We start from the raw sequence: 19,307 nt of genomic DNA, 5'->3' as shown, positions 1-19,307 counted from the left end.
CAATCGTCGCGTGGCTTCTAGAGCCTTTGGACCAAATAGTAACTGCAAAATCGGTAGTTTGTTATAATTTCATTGCTTGCTGTTTTCCAACTTATCGCACTTTATGTCGCGACAGGAAGGCTAAGTTTTAGAGATAATTCCATAATCTACATTCCTCGACGACTCGGAGCCACAATTTTTAAATATCTATCATGGGAAACTCGAAGTCATGGTCGTTCATAATAGAGAGAGAAAATAATTTATTTCGCTAACTCACTTACAATAATGGCTCTAGTCTATTGCGTATTAAATTTACTATTATAACTTGGGAAAAGGCCTGAATTAAAAAGAGTGCCCGGCACAATATTCGAGAATTCAATTTAAGTTTATATTTACAATGACAATATCATACTATCGACAGGGTATTATTCACATACTGTTTTTAGTCAGTTCTGATGTAGCCCCTACAAACTAACTAGTAGGCAACCTGTAAAACAACAGCAAGCCCTTCAAAATTTCAAGGTTGGCCTCCAAGAAAGTCTCTTTCACTCTCTCGTCAGTTCCAAAATTTGACGCAAGAGGATTCTGATCTTACATTGTTTCATCATTTCAAAGCTACATTATAAGTTAATTAATATCATTGAGTTAAATATTGAAACTAAAAATGGATTGATTAGAAATGTTAAGGTGTAGATGGAAGGGATAGAGTGGATATCATAGAGAAGATAAGAGAGGGTAAAAATATGATAAGAGCACTACATCCAATCCTATGGAATAAAAACGTAACAAAAAAATATATATCAGGCAATGATTGAGCCGGTCATGACGTATGGGTCAGAAGTGTGGTGTGTGGACAAATTAACTTCTCAAAGACTTCTCTCAGCGGAAATGATGTACTGGAGGAGGAGTTTAGGATTGACGTTGCTGGATCGAATCAGGAATGAAATCATAAGAGAGAGAATGAGCGCAAAAAACACAATAATGGATGTCATAGGAGAGAAACAATTAAAATGGTATGGACACCTGCGCAGAATGAATGAAGGAAGACTACCTTTGAATATGGAATTGGGTACCAGCGACCAGAAATAGGCGTGGAAGACCGCGAAAGGAATGGGTATCCAATGTCCACATTCAAATGGAGAGTGAATGTCTCTGTGAATGAGACTGGATAAACAAGGACAGATGGCGATTGGGGAGCGAGAAGCGACATAATTGAAGTTTCAAAAACTCGCTATATATATGTATATGCATTTATGAGTTGAATATTTGCAACCGTTAATAATTGATTGTTTTATTTTTGTTTCAACATAATATCAATTAGTTGAATATTTAAAGCCTTCAATAATCTATTGTTATATGTCTGTTTCAGTGCTCTAGAATATTGTTTGAACATAGAAAACATGAATCTTACTGCAATAAGAACAATAAGGGTGCTGCGTCCTCTCCGTGCTATAAACAGGATACCAAGTGAGTAAAACAAATGCTACAAAAAATTTAACTTCTTAGAATTTGGAATATTGTTTCGTGTTGCTTCTATTATTTTATCTATTGTATTTTGTATAATTGAGTATTGGTTTCAAATATTATTTGATTTCTGATTCAAAGGAATTGGCACGTTGCCAACCTGTTACCAATATAGAAATAGCAAGAAAAATAGAAATCTCAGTACCCTTTATGAATTATTTAATCAATGTCCGAAACATGTTGTGATTAAATATTCATAAAGGGTACTGAAATTTATATTCTTCTCTCTATTTCTATAAAAAGTAGCCCTATACAGATAAGAGATAAATAAGATGTTACCAATATTTATGTTCTGGTCGTTTATGAAGAATAACATGTTAAAAAGCGCGCTTCTTGTAGTAGATGACAGAAAACTCCATAATGATGATTGTTGTATGTGGTTGTTGAAATATTGAAAGTGAAAGCCAAACTCATGAATAATCACACGAATATTATTAACACTGATGATAATGAGGCAAGCTATAAGTAGTGAGGAGGGAAGGTTGTGAAGATTGAACTACGGTTGTGTTGTTTTCAAAACTTTGAAATATTAACGCAGCTAAGAAGTCGATAAACTTGGGAAGTAGTAAAGTTTTACTTGCCTCTATGCTCTACTTAACAAGCCAATCTCATAACAACCTATAGTTTCTCATTGTAAAGGATGAACTCTGGCTATTCATTGACTCCCAACATCAAATATTTACGTGTGATGTACAAGAGTTATCAGGGCGTAACATTTTTCAACTCATAAGAGTTGCCATCTCCAAAACATTTATGTATGTTGTCGATGAATCTATTCTTAGGGAATGGATGAATTTGTTTTAGTTGTTAAAGTTATTTACTTTAAAGTGAGAAATATCGAGAGGCCAGTATTTCTCAATAAAGTGGCATAATAATAACATTTTATTTTTAAAAAAAGTATAGAAAAACAATGTGATACCGTTGAAAAAGTCACAGATCAATAACAGAATAACAGAAAATATCAGTTATAAAATAAACCTCTAATAAGATTATTAACAATTCATGGAATTTGCAAAATTATGATAATAATTATAATAATAAATCAGGTGACTTAGTGAGTGAGTTGGTGTTTTTATTATGGCTCAAAAGTTTCAATGTTTATTCATTATTTTCCAAGTTTTTGACTTGATACTATATAGTGGATTGTATTAGTTAATTTCCTATATTAATATTGTAAATTCAAAATTTTATGTGATTATTTCGAAATGTATGTGTTTAAAACTGCTGAAGAATCATAACCTCTTTTGGACTAATATGCAATCAAAATTATTCGGGAATGGAATAGGGCTATAAGCCTGTTTTTTCGTTTCCAATCATTTTATGATTGAATTGTTTTGTCATTGTTGTTGAATAAATAGATAAATAAATAATTTTCCTCACTCTAACAAGAATTCGTCAAATCACAGAAGGCCTTCTTACTAAGAAAAGAATAATATAGTTTTGTTTTGAATTGCTTTTTCTCAACAATACTTCTCAAATCAGCGGGAATATGTCTCTCAACTGAAATGTTATTCTTTCCCCTAGAGTATCATTCACAATGGATGATAAATCATTTATCTCGTGTTTCATGAATAGTAGGCTACTGGTAAATTAATCAATATCATTAAACCTAATCCAAGTGCTAGGAATTTGAAATATTGTTATCTTCTTCATTATGAAACTGCATCATCACTGGTTCTGATGCAGATTTTGGTAAATTCATCTGAGTTCAGTGTTGATTATAAACATTAACAAAACTGTAAGTGTTTGTGTTTTTTTTTTTTTTTTTTTTTTTTATAAACAAAACTGTCTCTTTCTTTTTCAAACTCTGTGATCTTCTTCAAAATAAAACTGCATCATCACTGGTTCTGATACAGATTTTGGTAAATTTATCAGAGCTCATTTGAGTATAGACATTGACAAAACTGCAAAAGTGTTTTTCAATAAATAAAACTGTCTCTTCCTTTTGTCAAATGTAACCAAAGAACTGAACGTTGAAAATGTTATGAACAACACATCTCAGTCAAAAAAGCAACGATTTGTCCTTTGTAAACTCAGTGAGCGATTCGAGCTCTCAAACTGCCGCTGAAATTTAATCAATCAAGGTAGCCTTCTGCGACTGAGTGGCCCTTAGTCGAAACAAGGCCAAGTCCCTCAAGTGTAACATGTTGGCGGGAAAAATGTCCGGCCAGCCCTGCTATGCCCTTGAGAACCCTTCACAGGGCTGCTGAATCTAAATACGATAATCCATTCACATCTGCACGTAGCGTAGGGTCAAGCAAAACATGCATACATCTATCACCAAGACAAATAAGGGATATTATCGATTGTATGTGGATGGATTTCCCTGTTTGAGATGTTTGTTGTTTGTCATTTGTTACAAGCTTTGTTTTGGCCCAGCAGAGAATCGATCTCCTTAAAGTTTTATCACTTCGGAAAACGCTCTCGTCTTGGAATCTTATTGTTCATGGTTTCCATATTTCTTGAACTGTAGCAAAATAATATGTTTCTTTCAAATAGGAACTGATTAATTAAATATTGCAAATCACTGAATAAGCTATTGATTGATCTTGATAGCCTATTAATAACATTCATCAAGATAGGTCGACAACAATAGCTGTATTTTTCTACAGCGTTACACTGGATTCCCAGTTCCCACTCATCAGTAACAGCATAGGAAAAAATCAATAGTATATAGCAGAAATAATATTATGGGTATTTTTGTATAGCTACAGATGTATTACTCTATTATTCGAAGTATAGAAATTCCCTGATATCAGTGAGAGTGATCAGCACAGTGGAAAATATAATTTGAGTTCTGAGCTCCAAGATTTGACTATCCCCACTTAGCACTGCAGAGTTCAATTACAACTTATGAGAATAATTTCCACACTTTTACTGACACTGACATCCAGCTCTCTATCTCATCAATAAGTACTAAGATTTCCTTAATAAGTTTTCTCATTTGGACATGTTTCATTGATGTTTTATAGAAATTTGGTGTTCAGTTAAATTCATCAACCATAGTGATCAATTCAATAACCAATGGCTATTCCAAAATTATCATTTCCAAATAATCATAACTTTTTATGTATCATGTGATGTGCTTGACGTGCTGAATATGATCTTGACGTGCCCCTCATCCTTGTGATGAATAAAAATGAAATGAAAATAAAATGAGATGAGTTGCTCATTAATAAATTATTAATTCAACACAAATCGTAGACATATCCCTGCTCTAAAATGATTTTGTTATTGGGCCCACATTGGGTGAGTATTTCACAATGATGCTATGATGAATAGTTTCTCTAAATCGAATAATTCTCAATCCTCGTTTCATAGAGCATAAGAAACAGAAATCAGAAAAAAATTGTTTCTATGATTGCGAATAAAATAGTACCAAGATAATAGTACCAAAAATCTTCTCTGAATGGATAGACTAAGAGTAAGTTCAGATGGATAAACTCGCGTTTATGAGGAAAATATCGGATTGATACTGATATCTTTGCGTGATATTGATTGAAACAGTTCCAAGAAACACCTATGCATGTCTAACCGTTTTTTATTTTTCAAATGGAAAACTCGCATTTATGTGAAAAATATCTATTGAATGCTGATCTCACCGTGCAATATCTGATGGATGTTCTATGCATTAACACCTCAATGATGCCAGTGACTGGGGATGAATGAATATTGCAGCAATAAGCCGACATGAACCGGTCGATCTAACCTCCTGACTGCGTGTTATCCTATCGGCGGTTTCACGCTCAGCTTGTTCCACGTCTAATGCACGAAATTCCCCCAAATTTCCAATACAAACGGTTTCTCATTGGTTTCGATAGCGTGTGGTTGCAAACCATGTTATGCGGACCGTAATGCCTGTCAAAACATTTCGCTTTTGAGATTCGCTTCACCTAAATCAAGATGGCGTCCTATTTATCATGATAGATGATACTGTAGTCGTCTGTTGCCTGCCAGTTACAGTTGTAATTTGTAGCTGCAGCATTCAACAGATCAAAGGCCAGGCCTGTTCAATTTGCTAGCTTGGAATACTCGTTTGAGGATTATTCACTCACCTTGCATTAGTTGCCTGGAACTTGAGCAAAGTACTAAGGCTGATTACATAGATACATAGTTTGCTGTACTAAGTAGTACTAATAGTACTAAGGCTGATACATAATTTTCTAATTTTCTGCCAACGACGTGGTTGAGAGATAGAGTGGACATCACAGACCAAACTCAGCCATATCATTAAATAACAAGTCATTCTATCTTAAGTGATGTTTGGAATCAAGTGTTGGAATGAGGATATTGCATTTTTATTCTTGTTACTTTCGAAAAGTGATAGAATTGTACTCCTTTCTGAGTACAGTCCGTGAAAGTACGAGGTCAAACACCAAACGCTAACAGTACGATCCGCTAATAGGGGAGGAGCTTTTCTAGGCCAATGTCAGACATTCACCTTGATAGGTCTCGGCTTCCACAAATAACTGTGCTCGGCCGTTAGCTTAAATTTCAATACTTCTTCTCTTCTCTTAAGTTTTAGTTTTCCAGAGATTGATAATGTTGTAACAACCGAGACCGGTATCACTCGATTTTTAATAAATATGTGGTTCGACAATGTCTAGCCATCTCATCTATAATTAGGGAACTAATTAACTGGGAATGATTTCTGATGCCGTTTCTCGTTCCAAAACATAGAACGGAAGGAAGATTAAAATTTCTGTTCTGCCTCTCTGCGCACGTAATATTCTGCCACTCTACAGAATGTGAGTTGAATTGTGTTTTGTTGAACACATGAATAAAGGAATCTTAATCTGAATTTGAATCTGCCAGAGAGAATTCTAATTGATTTTTTGATGTCTATTGTCATTTCTGATCTAGTATCATACAATTTTTACCATATCATTCAGTTTTATGAGAATATATTCTTCATTTAATAAGAGTATGATGTGTTGAATTATTCAAGTACGTATCCAAGAATTAGTTTCATAAGAATTATTCATATATTAACTCTGGAATGAGTATGAAAGTATGAACAAGCATTTTATCTCAGAAAAACCACTGTCTGAATGTGAAATTCCTCTATTATTCCAAGATAGTCCAGGCGCTGGCTTACATTGAGCATACATGAGAGAGGCAGAGAATTTGACTTCGGATTATTGTTAGGGGGTCTTTAGTGTATATGAAACTCGATGTCGTCACGTCCCAGGGTGGTCGACAGCTTGGGGGGGAGGGGGGTAAGTTGTAAAAAACGCGCGTTTATAAAATCGCCTGTCCTGCAGTTACTACTCATAGTACAGCTTTTAATTTTTTCTCAATATTATGTACACATAACTGGCTTTCAATGTGGTCCTATACTTTTTTGCGATAAACCGCATAGTTTTTCCATAAAAAAAATAAAATATCTCGAAAAATGTATTTTTTTATTATGGACTTTTTGTTATTTCTCGAATATTCAAGTAATTAGCCGACTTAGAGGAAAATACTCCCAATAAACGTTGTAGGCCGTTTCTTGCTGAATCCAATGATATATATAGTTTGGGGGTTACGATCATAGATGTGGCGGTGGGAGGGGGATAAGTAGCACTGTTACGCTGCGGCGCGGTCCTCCCCATGATTAATGTGCGTAATGGCCTGTCTATCGCATCGCTCCTACTAGTCTATGCATTCAAATTATATATTTCAGGAACGCTATCTTATGTATTTTCGGTCGCTGAACACGATTTTTCAACTCTCAAGCCTTAATAATTGATAATTCTCATCATAATATACTAATTATGGTCAAAATTACAAACTTCATCTCATTATCATTATTAATGATTACATTGTAATGATAAACCATCCTGTTAGGAATCCTATATGTGTTTCTCAATCGATAAAAAACTGATATTCTATTAAGAGAGAATAATTAATCGATTCAGTTCAATGATCACTTTGGAATTGCGAAAGTCAAGTAATGGAGTAAGTTAAACAAATAATATAGGTACCCCATATAGAGCACCGTGTAACAGGAGTAAAATATTTTCTTAATATAAATTTACAGTTGAAACACAAATAATGCCAATTACTCCCATATGATATGACTAAATATTTGATTACAAAGGAAATACAACTCTAAAGCTGAGTTTACACCAAAGTTATTAAGGAGATGTTAATATAACTTAATCTTTATAGATTCTATTAGATTGAACATAACTTATCATACATATGATAGACATATGTGTTTGCCAAGTTCCGTTCAATCTAATAGAATCTATAAAGATTAAGTTATTAACATTTTGTTAATAACTTTGGTGTAAACGCAGCTTTATCAACTGATTTCTGTAACTTATATCTACTCATCTGGCTGAGTTCGACTGATTGTCTTGGGGTGGTACTTGAATGAAAGTGGAATGAGAGATCTCTTTGTTGAATTTGAAATATTTGGAGAGAATACTGTTGGAAATCTATTGAGGGGAGATCAGTATAATTAAGGTGTGAGAGCAAGCAATCAATTCAATGAAACAACTACAAGGACTCATGAACGGTTCAAATATGAGAGATTGTCAAAGTATATTTGAAAGAAGTCAGGAGCTATTTGTAGAGTTTTTTTAGAATCAAAATCAATGACTACTTGAAATATTTATGACTGATTATTGTAACATAGTTTAAATTATCTTAAATTGTATTCATGCTCATAAGGATGGACTCTGGTATTGCACATAGAAACTGTTCGAGAAAAGATCCCATAATTTTTTCATTCAATCACACAAACTATGTTATAAAGTCTGTGTCATATCTAGAAAATATAAAAAATACCCATAGAAGTGAAAAATATTTCCAATAAGGAAACATTAACTCTATACAGTCAATACATTGACTCTCTGTCAAATGAAACCTTGAAAATTTAATAAATGTGACAACCGATCATGCTTTAGAGCAAACCTCATTAGATCATCCAAAACTGAGTGATTGGAATAGCTAGTTCTTCAAAGGCTTTCCTAAAATGGCTGCTACTACATAAATAAATCTTCCATCAAAGATATTCTGTTCAAGTATGTTGACATCATTATGGATATCACTGGAGACTGTGAAGAAAGTCATCTAATGAAGTAAAACAAGAATAATGAGAAATGAGAATGATTTCCAGAAGCATAATCTTCTCAAGAGAACATAACATTTTTCTTCAAGACTCTGATGGACAACAGAATCTGCATAATGTTATCAATGGTCTGGAAGCAAGTGAAGAAGTGTATGATTCTCTTTTGAACGTATAGAAAGAAATAGTTATTCGGTCTTCAACGATTTTTATCTGAACATAGTTGTGGCAAATTGTGAAAGTGTATTCTCACCTATAAAAAAAACAGAGTTCTTTCATTCTCCACGATACAATCAAACAAAAATCCTAGTCTTAGTTAATTCTAGAACAAAAAGAACTGATCTCTGTATTTTTACTAGGTAGCTGTTTAAAGATAATTCAGCATTGAAGTTTTAGTGCAGCATGCATTTCTACAATAACCGCAATCTCTGTCAACATCTGATGGATATTTGAAAAAAAACTCTTAATCTCACTTGGCCTATGAAATTGTAAGTGAAACTAGTTGTGGATTTGAATCCCTAAATATCGTTGACAAATTCGCATAATGATGACATGGCTCTCCTGAATTCAACTCCTACTTCACTTTTAAAAACTTCAATACGCTGCAAGATCATGGAAACTTTGTGATGAGAAGAGTTATGAAAATTCTCAATAAAGATGGAGTGATACAGGTGGACATAGCTTTTCATGTCTATGGTCTAAAATCAAACAAAGGTAGTGAACATATTAGAAGCAGCAGAGTAAAATAATCACTCCAATAATATGCTCTCCAAACCATCGAGACTTGATTTCTAAATCTGTGGCAGAGATTTATTAATGTGACATGCAAGAATCTATGAAGGAATTATCCATACGTTAGCTACGTGCAGGAATACATACATTCATTCATTCATTTGTGGATAAAATTACAAATCATATAAATATGTTTGGGAAGAATAGCAGGCATGGCCCAAAACTATTCGAATCCCAAATTTTGATACTGAATAACTTGTTACCATTTCAAAACAGTCTGAACGGGAATACCATAATGGATGAATCAATCAAAATTCAGTGAAATATTATAATAATAATACTGTTAGGAATAATATGAATGAATATTTAAATTTTCATTTCATTTTGATTTGACACATATCTATTATTATATTGGATATAATTTCTCAAAAGTCCACGACAAACTGAAGATTCACGAAAGATTAACATTTTCATACTGAACATAATCATTATGATAATGAATGAATGATGAATTCCATTTCCACCATGAAGAACTAAGAAATTCCACAAATATTTCTTGGAAACTAACTGACCACTATATCAAGTAAGCGTGGCCAGTGTGCAATTAATAATATAATTTAGCCTGCAGCGCATCACAATAAATTAATTTGAAATAAAAACAATAGAACATAAACATATATAAATATTAACTTTATTCTATCCTAATATATTTCTTGAAACCCAAGTTTCGTTTATTTCAAACAGTCATTTCTTAGTTTCCTTGCAGAATGAGATGAAGTTTGTAATTTTGACCATAATTAGTATATTATGATGAGAATTATCAGTTATTAAGGCTTGAGAGTTGAAAAATCGTGTTCAGCGACCGAAAATACATAAGATAGCGTTCCTGAAATACATAATTTGAATGCATAGACTAGTAGGAGCGATGCGATAGACAGGCCATTACGCACATTAATCATGGGGGAGGACCGCGCCGCAGCGTAACAGTGCTACTTATCCCCCTCCCACCGCCGCATCTATGATCGTAACCCCCAAACTATATATATCATTGGATTCAGCAAGAAACGGCCTACAACGTTTATTGGGAGCCTTTTCCTCTAAGTCGGCTAATTACTTGAATATTCGAGAAATAACAAAAAGTCCATAATAAAAAAATACATTTTTCGAGATATTTTATTTTTTTATGGAAAAACTATGCGGTTTATCGCAAAAAAGTATGGGACCACATTGAAAGCCAGTTATGTGTACATAATATTGACCAAAAATTAAAAGCTGTACTATGAATAGTAACTGCAGGACAGGCGATTTTATAAACGCGCGTTTTTTACAACTTACCCCCCTCCCCCCCAAGCTGTCGACCACCCTGGGACGTGACGACATCGAGTTTCATATACACTAAAGACCCCCTAACAATAATCCGGAGTCAAATTCTCTGCCTCTCTCATGTATGCTCAATGTAAGCCAGCGCCTGGACTAAGATCACTTATAATGGTATTTGGTTTTCAGCAAGTATTAAAGAGTTATCATATCGTTTTTTCAATTCAATAATACAATCTATGATATCTTTAACACGAATTATTCATATATTTACTCTAGAATGAGTATGAACAAACATTTCTTAGCAAAAACCACTGTCTGAATGTAAAATTTATGTATTATTCCAAGATTACTTATCATGGTATTTAGTTTTCAGCAAGTATTAAAGTTTTCATTTATCTTCTTTTCAATTCAACAATACAATCTATAAAATCTTCAACTCATACGATATTCTTCATTTTTATCATTCCCTTCAATTTCTTCTTCTTACAGCTCAATCGTTTGATTGGTTGGCAGCCTTCCATCTAAATCTGTCCATTGCTACTCTCTTCCATTGTTCCCTTCAATTTATGTAGCTAATATTCCCACTCAGCTAGTCCTTATGTTGTTTGAAGTGAAGAATGATGATGATTGTCATCATTCCACTATATTTATTATATTGATTTGCTTCACCTCCTTTTCCCTTACTAGGCCCAACTCGATGTCCCATCGATTCTGAGTAGAAATAAATTTGAATACTGTATTCATTCACCGATTCTAAAGCTTGAGAAGATTATAGGGGAGGAACATCAATCAATATTATGATAAACGAGTCTGCATGCATTGAGCAGTCAGCATCTCCCACAATTTATCAAATAAATATCGTTGAGGAATAGGCCTCGATTCGCTAAGGCGATTAGGCTCGTACCACAGCAGAAATACCAACTCAAGTATTATTGAAAATAGAATAGAGCCCGGAAAAACGAGGCAATGGATTACAGATTGCCGTTTCAAGTTTTCCCCCGTATCATCCCTGAAGCATTTTCCTCGTTTTCCGACGATTTCCCGTTTATTGGATGATTAAATCGGTTCTGCTCTCTGTTGCGCCAATACTTGTCGGTTTTCCTTCCCCCTCCTTTTTGCAGTTAGTCATTTCTCTCTCTGTGATGAAAAACACTTTATCCAATAACAATTGATTAGGCTCATTCAACTGTGTTGGGCTGTGAGGGTACTCAAACCTTGTTTTTCTTTTATCGAACCAAACTTCTCTTGTCTTCTCAAGATTTTCCACCTTGCCCTCTTCCTCATCATATTTTTTACCGTTTCTCCCTGAATTGATAATTTTTCTCAACTCACATCTTTACTTTTTTCAAACGTGATATAATTTCTAACAAACCTGATATTCAACTTATTTCAAATTTTATCTCCTTCCTATTCCATGTATTCTTATCTCACATATTATATCACATAATTTATGCATACTGTATCTTATAATTTCAATTCAATTTACAATGTGTTAGTTTGACTTATCAGCTCTCTGTATATATCTTCTCAATGTGTAAAATCATAATTCAATGTTACAATAGATGTTAGCCTAGTGACAATTATCATTAGAATTATATAATGCTTTCTTTTCCTGTGTCTTGTATTTGTTACTGTGGGATGTGTCTTTTTTGTTCGACCATTAAGATTTTTTGACAAGTTCCTGATCCCTTGTTTTAGGTGGGCAGTGGATGCTATTTAATCTAGCTATCCATATCATTTTGAATCTTATAATAAATTGAGCATTGGTATATTCTCTTCATTGAGTTGAGATCTAAGTGATTGCGAGAGGAATAAGGTAAAATATATGAGGATCAGAGAAAGATGGAGAGTCTTATCAGACGAGAATAGGTCATTATAACTTTCATCCTGATTATATAAAAAATATAAGTAGTGAAAAATTGGTGTCCGGTTGAGGTCAGCTACACCAATTGACAATATAAGCTTCAAATCACTTTCTGTTGATTGAGATCCCACCTAACTGTATAGATTGGTTCATGATCCGTAATATTTATCCCCTTATATAACTTGTACTGCTTTATTATTAGTAGCTTTTTTATAATACGGTAGTTTCTGTAAAGCCACTCACGTTTGAAGATTTGTCAACGAAATGTTGTTCAATCTTCAAAAAAGTTCTCGATTTTTACTGTAGAAAACAAGTTAGATGTTGCTGTGTTTTTCTAAAGAAATGACAACAAATTGCCGAAATTTGTTGGAATCTCAGTAGACTACTCTGTGGCTATAGAACTACAATTCAAATAGAGGAGGAATAACGTTGAAGAATGAAGAAAAATTAGAGACAATTTTTTTTTGTAAAAAACGAATGATAATAGGAATCACATCTCAAAGCAATCTCACACATGCGACCTTCGGACCACAGTTTATAGTTCAAATCCTGATCACGCGCTCTCTTCGGGTTGATCCCATCCCGGGAATTTCCATGATAACACCGCAATTGGCTCGAGTAACTTAGATTAACTTCACAAACTCGGGTCAAGATTTCAGCAAGAATTCCCAATCGTCCAACATAATAGAATGTCCCTGTCCTAATCCACGTCATTCGCTCGCTACTTCTGGAGTCGGAGATCTACAGATCTTCCCAGAAACGAAACGACACTTTTCAACTTTTGCGGATTTTCCAACAAAGAACTTAGCAAACGTGACATTTTTCGAAGTTTGTTTTGATTCTGGAAAAGTTGGAACCCCTTATATTTCAGAGCCCAAAGTGGAATGTCTATTTGGGGTCTCCAAGCCATCAACAAATAACCAGGCTTGGAAGTTACAGAAGAATTTTAGAAAAGTCTTACTTTTCTGATGGAAGGTATCGTTTTACTCTACACAAACAAGTAATATCAAGTTGTGGAGTTGAATAACTTTTGACTTTTACAGTACTTTATATACCACACCACACTGCTTTAATGAAGCTTATTCATTGAAATTCCAAGTATGATTGAGGAGAATAGTAGAGGAAGTAGAATAGAAGAATATATTTTCGTTCAAAGGTTGAACTAAAACCCCTGAAATTTATTCAAACGATGAACCAAAAGTATGGATATCAATACCCTTAATTGAATGTGAACGACACGTTATATTAACAAAGACCAATAATTTATTGGTTGAGGTAGTAGTTATCTTGTTATACCATTACAAATCTCTAGTAATAAACTGAAAGCTTAGTGAAAACATTAAGCATCAGATACAATGTGGGTGAAGCCCTACGATTGGCCATTAACTATTGACCAATGAAGGTTGAGTTCAAATTGAATCAAAAAGACTACGAAATTGTCAAAAACCACTGATTTATTGATAATTAGAAAGACCGGTTTCGGTTATTACACCATTGTCAACCTCTGATAAACTAAAACTAAATACAAGAGCAGCAGAATAAGAAAAAAAGGTTGAGTTCGACTGTCATTGGCCGAGACTAGACACGCCACTCACCTCAATATTCTAGAGCGTGTCTGAAGCGTTCTCAAGTAATTTTCTATTAAAATTAATAGATGAATGAAGATCGAAGTTACAATGAGAATGATTGAATTGTCAATATTCGCTTTAGTCTCCAAAGTATTTTATAGCATTAATTTGTAATTTCGATTTATTAATTACTTTCTCCTCAACCACAACTTCAGCTCATGTGAGGAGTCTCTTCATAATACTTGTATTATATTTTTTGTACACTGCATTTGAACGAAGAAGGACAACTATTTCAATTTCAATCAGTATCTATAATATGATGACGGAGAGAATCGGCTTATGAGATAGGAAATTCACGAATGACACATCATCACGTCTGAACTACTGAACTGAAAACTTGAAGTTTTGCTTACACTTTTTCAATTCACGGAGTATGGTTATAGTGGTTATAGGCCTATTTCGAATTCTTCAACATTTCCTTTGGTCAAGTTTTCAGTTTGTCAAGTTTTTAATTAAACTCTTACGGATCACGAGTTACCTGCTCTTTGTAAATAAATATGAATAACCTTCACAATAACAAATCCAGATTCCAATACCTAGTTTTCAACAACAATATTATCATCTTTACTAATTAATGTCTACAACGAAAACATTAATGTTCCCAACATCAATTATTACCATACTTCGGCACTTCCTTTGCCAAATTCCAGATTTGATCAGCAAGTTGGGCATTGAAAGCACTCAGCCCACTGTGCTATCTGAACACCCTCCAGAATAAATTATAGCCGGTTGAAAAATGAGCTGTCATGTCATTCCTGTAGCCGTTTATTTCGTTTTGGATGCAAGTACACGCCACAATGGATGTTAGAGGTTGATGATGCAGTTTAATTGATGGTTTCCAGCAAGCATTGTGGCCCACATTCGAAATCCATTCTCCGCTTAAGCCCTGGGTGCACACTGCACAATTCAGCGTTGTGGCTTAACGGATAGCATTTAGCCGCTTTTGTTGGACCATGCTATTTTGCCATGTTCTTTCTGTTAGCTTCAGCATTGATTGAGAGATTCACTGCAGTGTCATTGATGAAAATAATTGAACACCGCTTTTTTACTCCATTTTGCTCAGGTAGACTATCATTAGTTTTGTGAATGGATGATGCGTTCCACTACACAACAATGAAAGTCTGGGTACGAGCACGGAGTAAAAACCACTTTGTTTGAATCATTGTTATGTATTCTGTGGTACAAGTCTGAGATATTTACTTATTGTTTGAACGAAATCAATCATCTAATTTTCTGGTCCATTATGGTTGAGGTATGGGTTCCCACAGGGGGGGGGGATTGTACATCCCTGGTTGAGTTACACATGATCATTAGGTTTTTTAATGAGTTTACATGACAATGGTTCAAGTACCGGACATCCACTAATTATTTTTACAGAATAGAAAAATCAATAATCTAATATTTCGATCCATTGTAGATGCGGTACATACTCCCATTAGTTTTTTTCAGTGATTCTACATAAAGATAGATACAGTGACACCTTGCGCATTTTACGTAGTACTAGTATTGGCAGATTGAGGTATTGACTGATTATTTTTCAAGCAAAAATCGATGATCTGATTTATGATTCCTCAAACCATTGTAGTTGAGCTACACGCGATCATTAATTTTTTGAACTATTCTACGTAAAGAATGAAGTTTTAGGTTCGTGTATTGGAAGGCTTTTGAAAAATTTGATGAATGATTTCTGATTCAAAATTGATCATCCGATCTATGATTCCTTTATCCATTATAATTCGGTGACACACATTCATGAGCTTCGTGGTTGTTTTTACGTGAAAAATGAAGATTGGGGTTCAAGTATCGGTGAGTTTGGGGTATTCACTTATACTTTGAACGAAAATAGATAAAATCTGATTCCTGATTCTCCAATTCATTCAAGTTTACACAGTCTGATCAGTTCTTTGAATGATACATGGACAATGGCGTTACGAGTTCGATTATTGGCAGGTTAGTTGTATTTACTGTAATTGTTGAGTGAAAAACAATCATCGGTTCTGCCCCGCCTTCCAGCTGAAACTGTGAATCAAAATAGAACTTTTCCAGCTCAGTGGTTCTTGAAATAAATAGAACCCCCTTTCATTGCATTTTTAACGTTGAATACAATTCTCAGGGCACTATAATATCATAAATAATAATTGATGTGGTAGTGACTGAATTAGGAGCCCACGTCTCCAAAGTCAAGAAGCTGTCTGATTATTGGTCGATGGGTTTAGTGGTCGTCATTTCACCTTCACTGCTCACTACCAATAGGAAGCAAGCAGTTTGAGAAAGTCACTGTCCAATGAGACTGCTCGTTGATTTTGGGTCGTGGCTTACAATAGCACATTTCTATATTTTTGGTGTCTTGAGTTAGTTCTAACTTCTCTACTATAATCATTTTTCTATAGATTTTTCAAAGTGAATAAACCAGTATATTAATGAGAAATATGAAATAATTTATAAGGAAGTTGCACTTGCAATGATGTGATATGGTGTTTGAGCAGTTAACATGATAGGCCTGCCATGGATTCCTAAAATGTGTTTCAGGCGAGTAACTTTAACAACTAGAGTCTGGATAAATAACTTATTGGGCATTTAGCAATATTGCTAAATTCTGATTGTTTCAAAGTATTAATAGTGGTCCATAGAGAATCATTCGTACTAGTACAGTACTCGCGCACGAGATAAAATGTTGGGAAAAGAAATTCATGAAGCAAATCTTATGTCATCCTAGTTTCAACTTCAACCTTAAAGTTTACGTTCTCAACCTACAAGTGGAATAATAATATTGGCTATATCCATATCTAATATTGCTTACGAGATTCAAGTTTTTGCAGATCAATGATAGAGAAACGATAATTCCAGTATGACGTGAATGTTTCTGAGCTTTGACGATGCTCTCGTTCATACAAAAACTATCCCAAAATGACGATGTATGATTAACATTGATAATTTATCACATTCAATTTAACAAAGCTACAATATGTGAACAAGTTCTGTATGACCTGGTGGTTTACCGTAACTGGAAAGGTTGATTGAAGGAATTGGGTTGAGAATGTTGGCGTGTTTTTATTTTTCACTGTCTGTCAGGTGCTATTTCTAACGAGCCGTGAATAAGGGCTGCAGAGAACGAATAACTCTCACGAGGATCATCAACTTTATTAAGTAGCCTGCAAAAGTTATGTTCCTGTTGGAGTGAATCCAGCTGTACAATTTGCTGTCAACTAGAGAAAGGATAAGGATGGAGGAAAGAAAGAGGAAAAAGAAGAAGAAGAAGAAGAAGAAGAAGAAGAAGAAGAAGAAGAAGAAGAAGAAGAAGAAAAGTACGACCTTCAATTATTTGTTGTGGTGCCATTTCTTGAGACCCCTAATCCTCTAAGCTTTCCTTCCTCTGTTTTTGCCCACTTTTTGCCAGTATCTTGAAATAGAACTCCTCACTCTCCAGCTCTTTTCCTACTTTTCATGATCCCTCAGTATATTTTCCGTTCTCTTTCCCTCTCCCACTCACGCAAACAAATACGACTCCATCTCTTTCCATTCGCAAGGTGAGAACGGCATTGTGGTTTCCCATTGTAAGCTACTTTCTGTTTAGATACAACGGATCTGATAGTTGGCGCAAACTTATGTTCAGGTTGAACTTTGTCTGCAAACTCGGTTTCTGATCACTATGCATTCTGATCTCACAAAGGAATAAACTTGAAAAGTTGTGCGTTTGAAACTGGTGGTTTTGACCCAAGGTTGATAAACAACTTCCAACTTGTCTGCCTCAATGAGATTTGATTTAACTCATCAGAAATGAAATATTAAAAGAGCATTGAGAGCTTTGTATTTACTTAAATTTATGTCAGGAACTCAATGGAGCCACAATGATGAATGGAGAACTTTCCATCAAGAATAACTTATATAATATCTAGCCACACATTCATGAGCTTCGTGGTTGTTTTTACGTGAAAAATGAAGATTGGGGTTCAAGTATCGGTGAGTTTGGGGTATTCACTTATACTTTGAACGAAAATAGATAAAATCTGATTCCTGATTCTCCAATTCATTCAAGTTTACACAGTCTGATCAGTTCTTTGAATGATACATGGACAATGGCGTTACGAGTTCGATTATTGGCAGGTTAGTTGTATTTTCTGTAATTGTTGAGTGAAAAACAATCATCGGTTCTGCCCCGCCTTCCAGCTGAAACTGTGAATCAAAATAGAACTTTTCCAGCTCAGTGGTTCTTGAAATAAATAGAACCCCCTTTCATTGCATTTTTAACGTTGAATACAATTCTCAGGGCACTATAATATCATAAATAATAATTGATGTGGTAGTGACTGAATTAGGAGCCCACGTCTCCAAAGTCAAGAAGCTGTCTGATTATTGGTCGATGGGTTTAGTGGTCGTCATTTCACCTTCACTGCTCACTACCAATAGGAAGCAAGCAGTTTGAGAAAGTCACTGTCCAATGAGACTGCTCGTTGATTTTGGGTCGTGGCTTACAATAGCACATTTCTATATTTTTGGTGTCTTGAGTTAGTTCTAACTTCTCTACTATAATCATTTTTCTATAGATTTTTCAAAGTGAATAAACCAGTATATTAATGAGAAATATGAAATAATTTATAAGGAAGTTGCACTTGCAATGATGTGATATGGTGTTTGAGCAGTTAACATGATAGGCCTGCCATGGATTCCTAAAATGTGTTTCAGGCGAGTAACTTTAACAACTAGAGTCTGGATAAATAACTTATTGGGCATCTAGCAATATTGCTAAATTCTGATTGTTTCAAAGTATTAATAGTGTTCCATAGAGAATCATTCGTACTAGTACAGTACTCGCGCACGAGATAAAATGTTGGGAAAAGAAATTCATGAAGCAAATCTTATGTCATCCTAGTTTCAACTTCAACCTTAAAGTTTACGTTCTCAACCTACAAGTGGAATAATAATATTGGCTATATCCATATCTAATATTGCTTACGAGATTCAAGTTTTTGCAGATCAATGATAGAGAAACGATAATTCCAGTAGGACGTGAATGTTTCTGAGCTTTGACGATTCTCTCGTTCATACAAAAACTATCCCAAAATGACGATGTATGATTAACATTGATAATTTATCACATTCAATTTAACAATGTGAACAAGTTCTGTATGACCCGGTGGTTTACCGTAGCTGGAAGGCTTGATTGAAGGAATTGGGTTGAGAATGTTGGCGTGTTTTTATT

General features: G+C 34.5%; 1 protein-coding gene across 11 annotated transcripts in view; it reads left to right on the top strand.

Moving 5' to 3' along the window:
* LOC111047592 (voltage-dependent T-type calcium channel subunit alpha-1G) overlaps positions 1–19,307 on the top strand; it is a 408,419-nt gene that overhangs the window by 253,237 nt on the left and 135,875 nt on the right. For all 11 annotated transcript variants that reach the window (XM_039434132.1, XM_039434130.1, XM_039434138.1 and 8 more), the window contains one exon: positions 1,349–1,446. In XM_039434132.1, coding sequence (XP_039290066.1) covers positions 1,349–1,446 — 98 coding nt within the window. The remainder of the gene's footprint in view (positions 1–1,348; positions 1,447–19,307) is intronic.

The sequence above is a fragment of the Nilaparvata lugens genome, chromosome 8 (genome assembly GCF_014356525.2).
Source record: "Nilaparvata lugens isolate BPH chromosome 8, ASM1435652v1, whole genome shotgun sequence".
NCBI lineage: Eukaryota > Metazoa > Arthropoda > Insecta > Hemiptera > Delphacidae > Nilaparvata > Nilaparvata lugens.
Note: the sequence above shows the minus strand (reverse complement) of the source record. Positions and strands in the feature narration are given on the sequence as shown.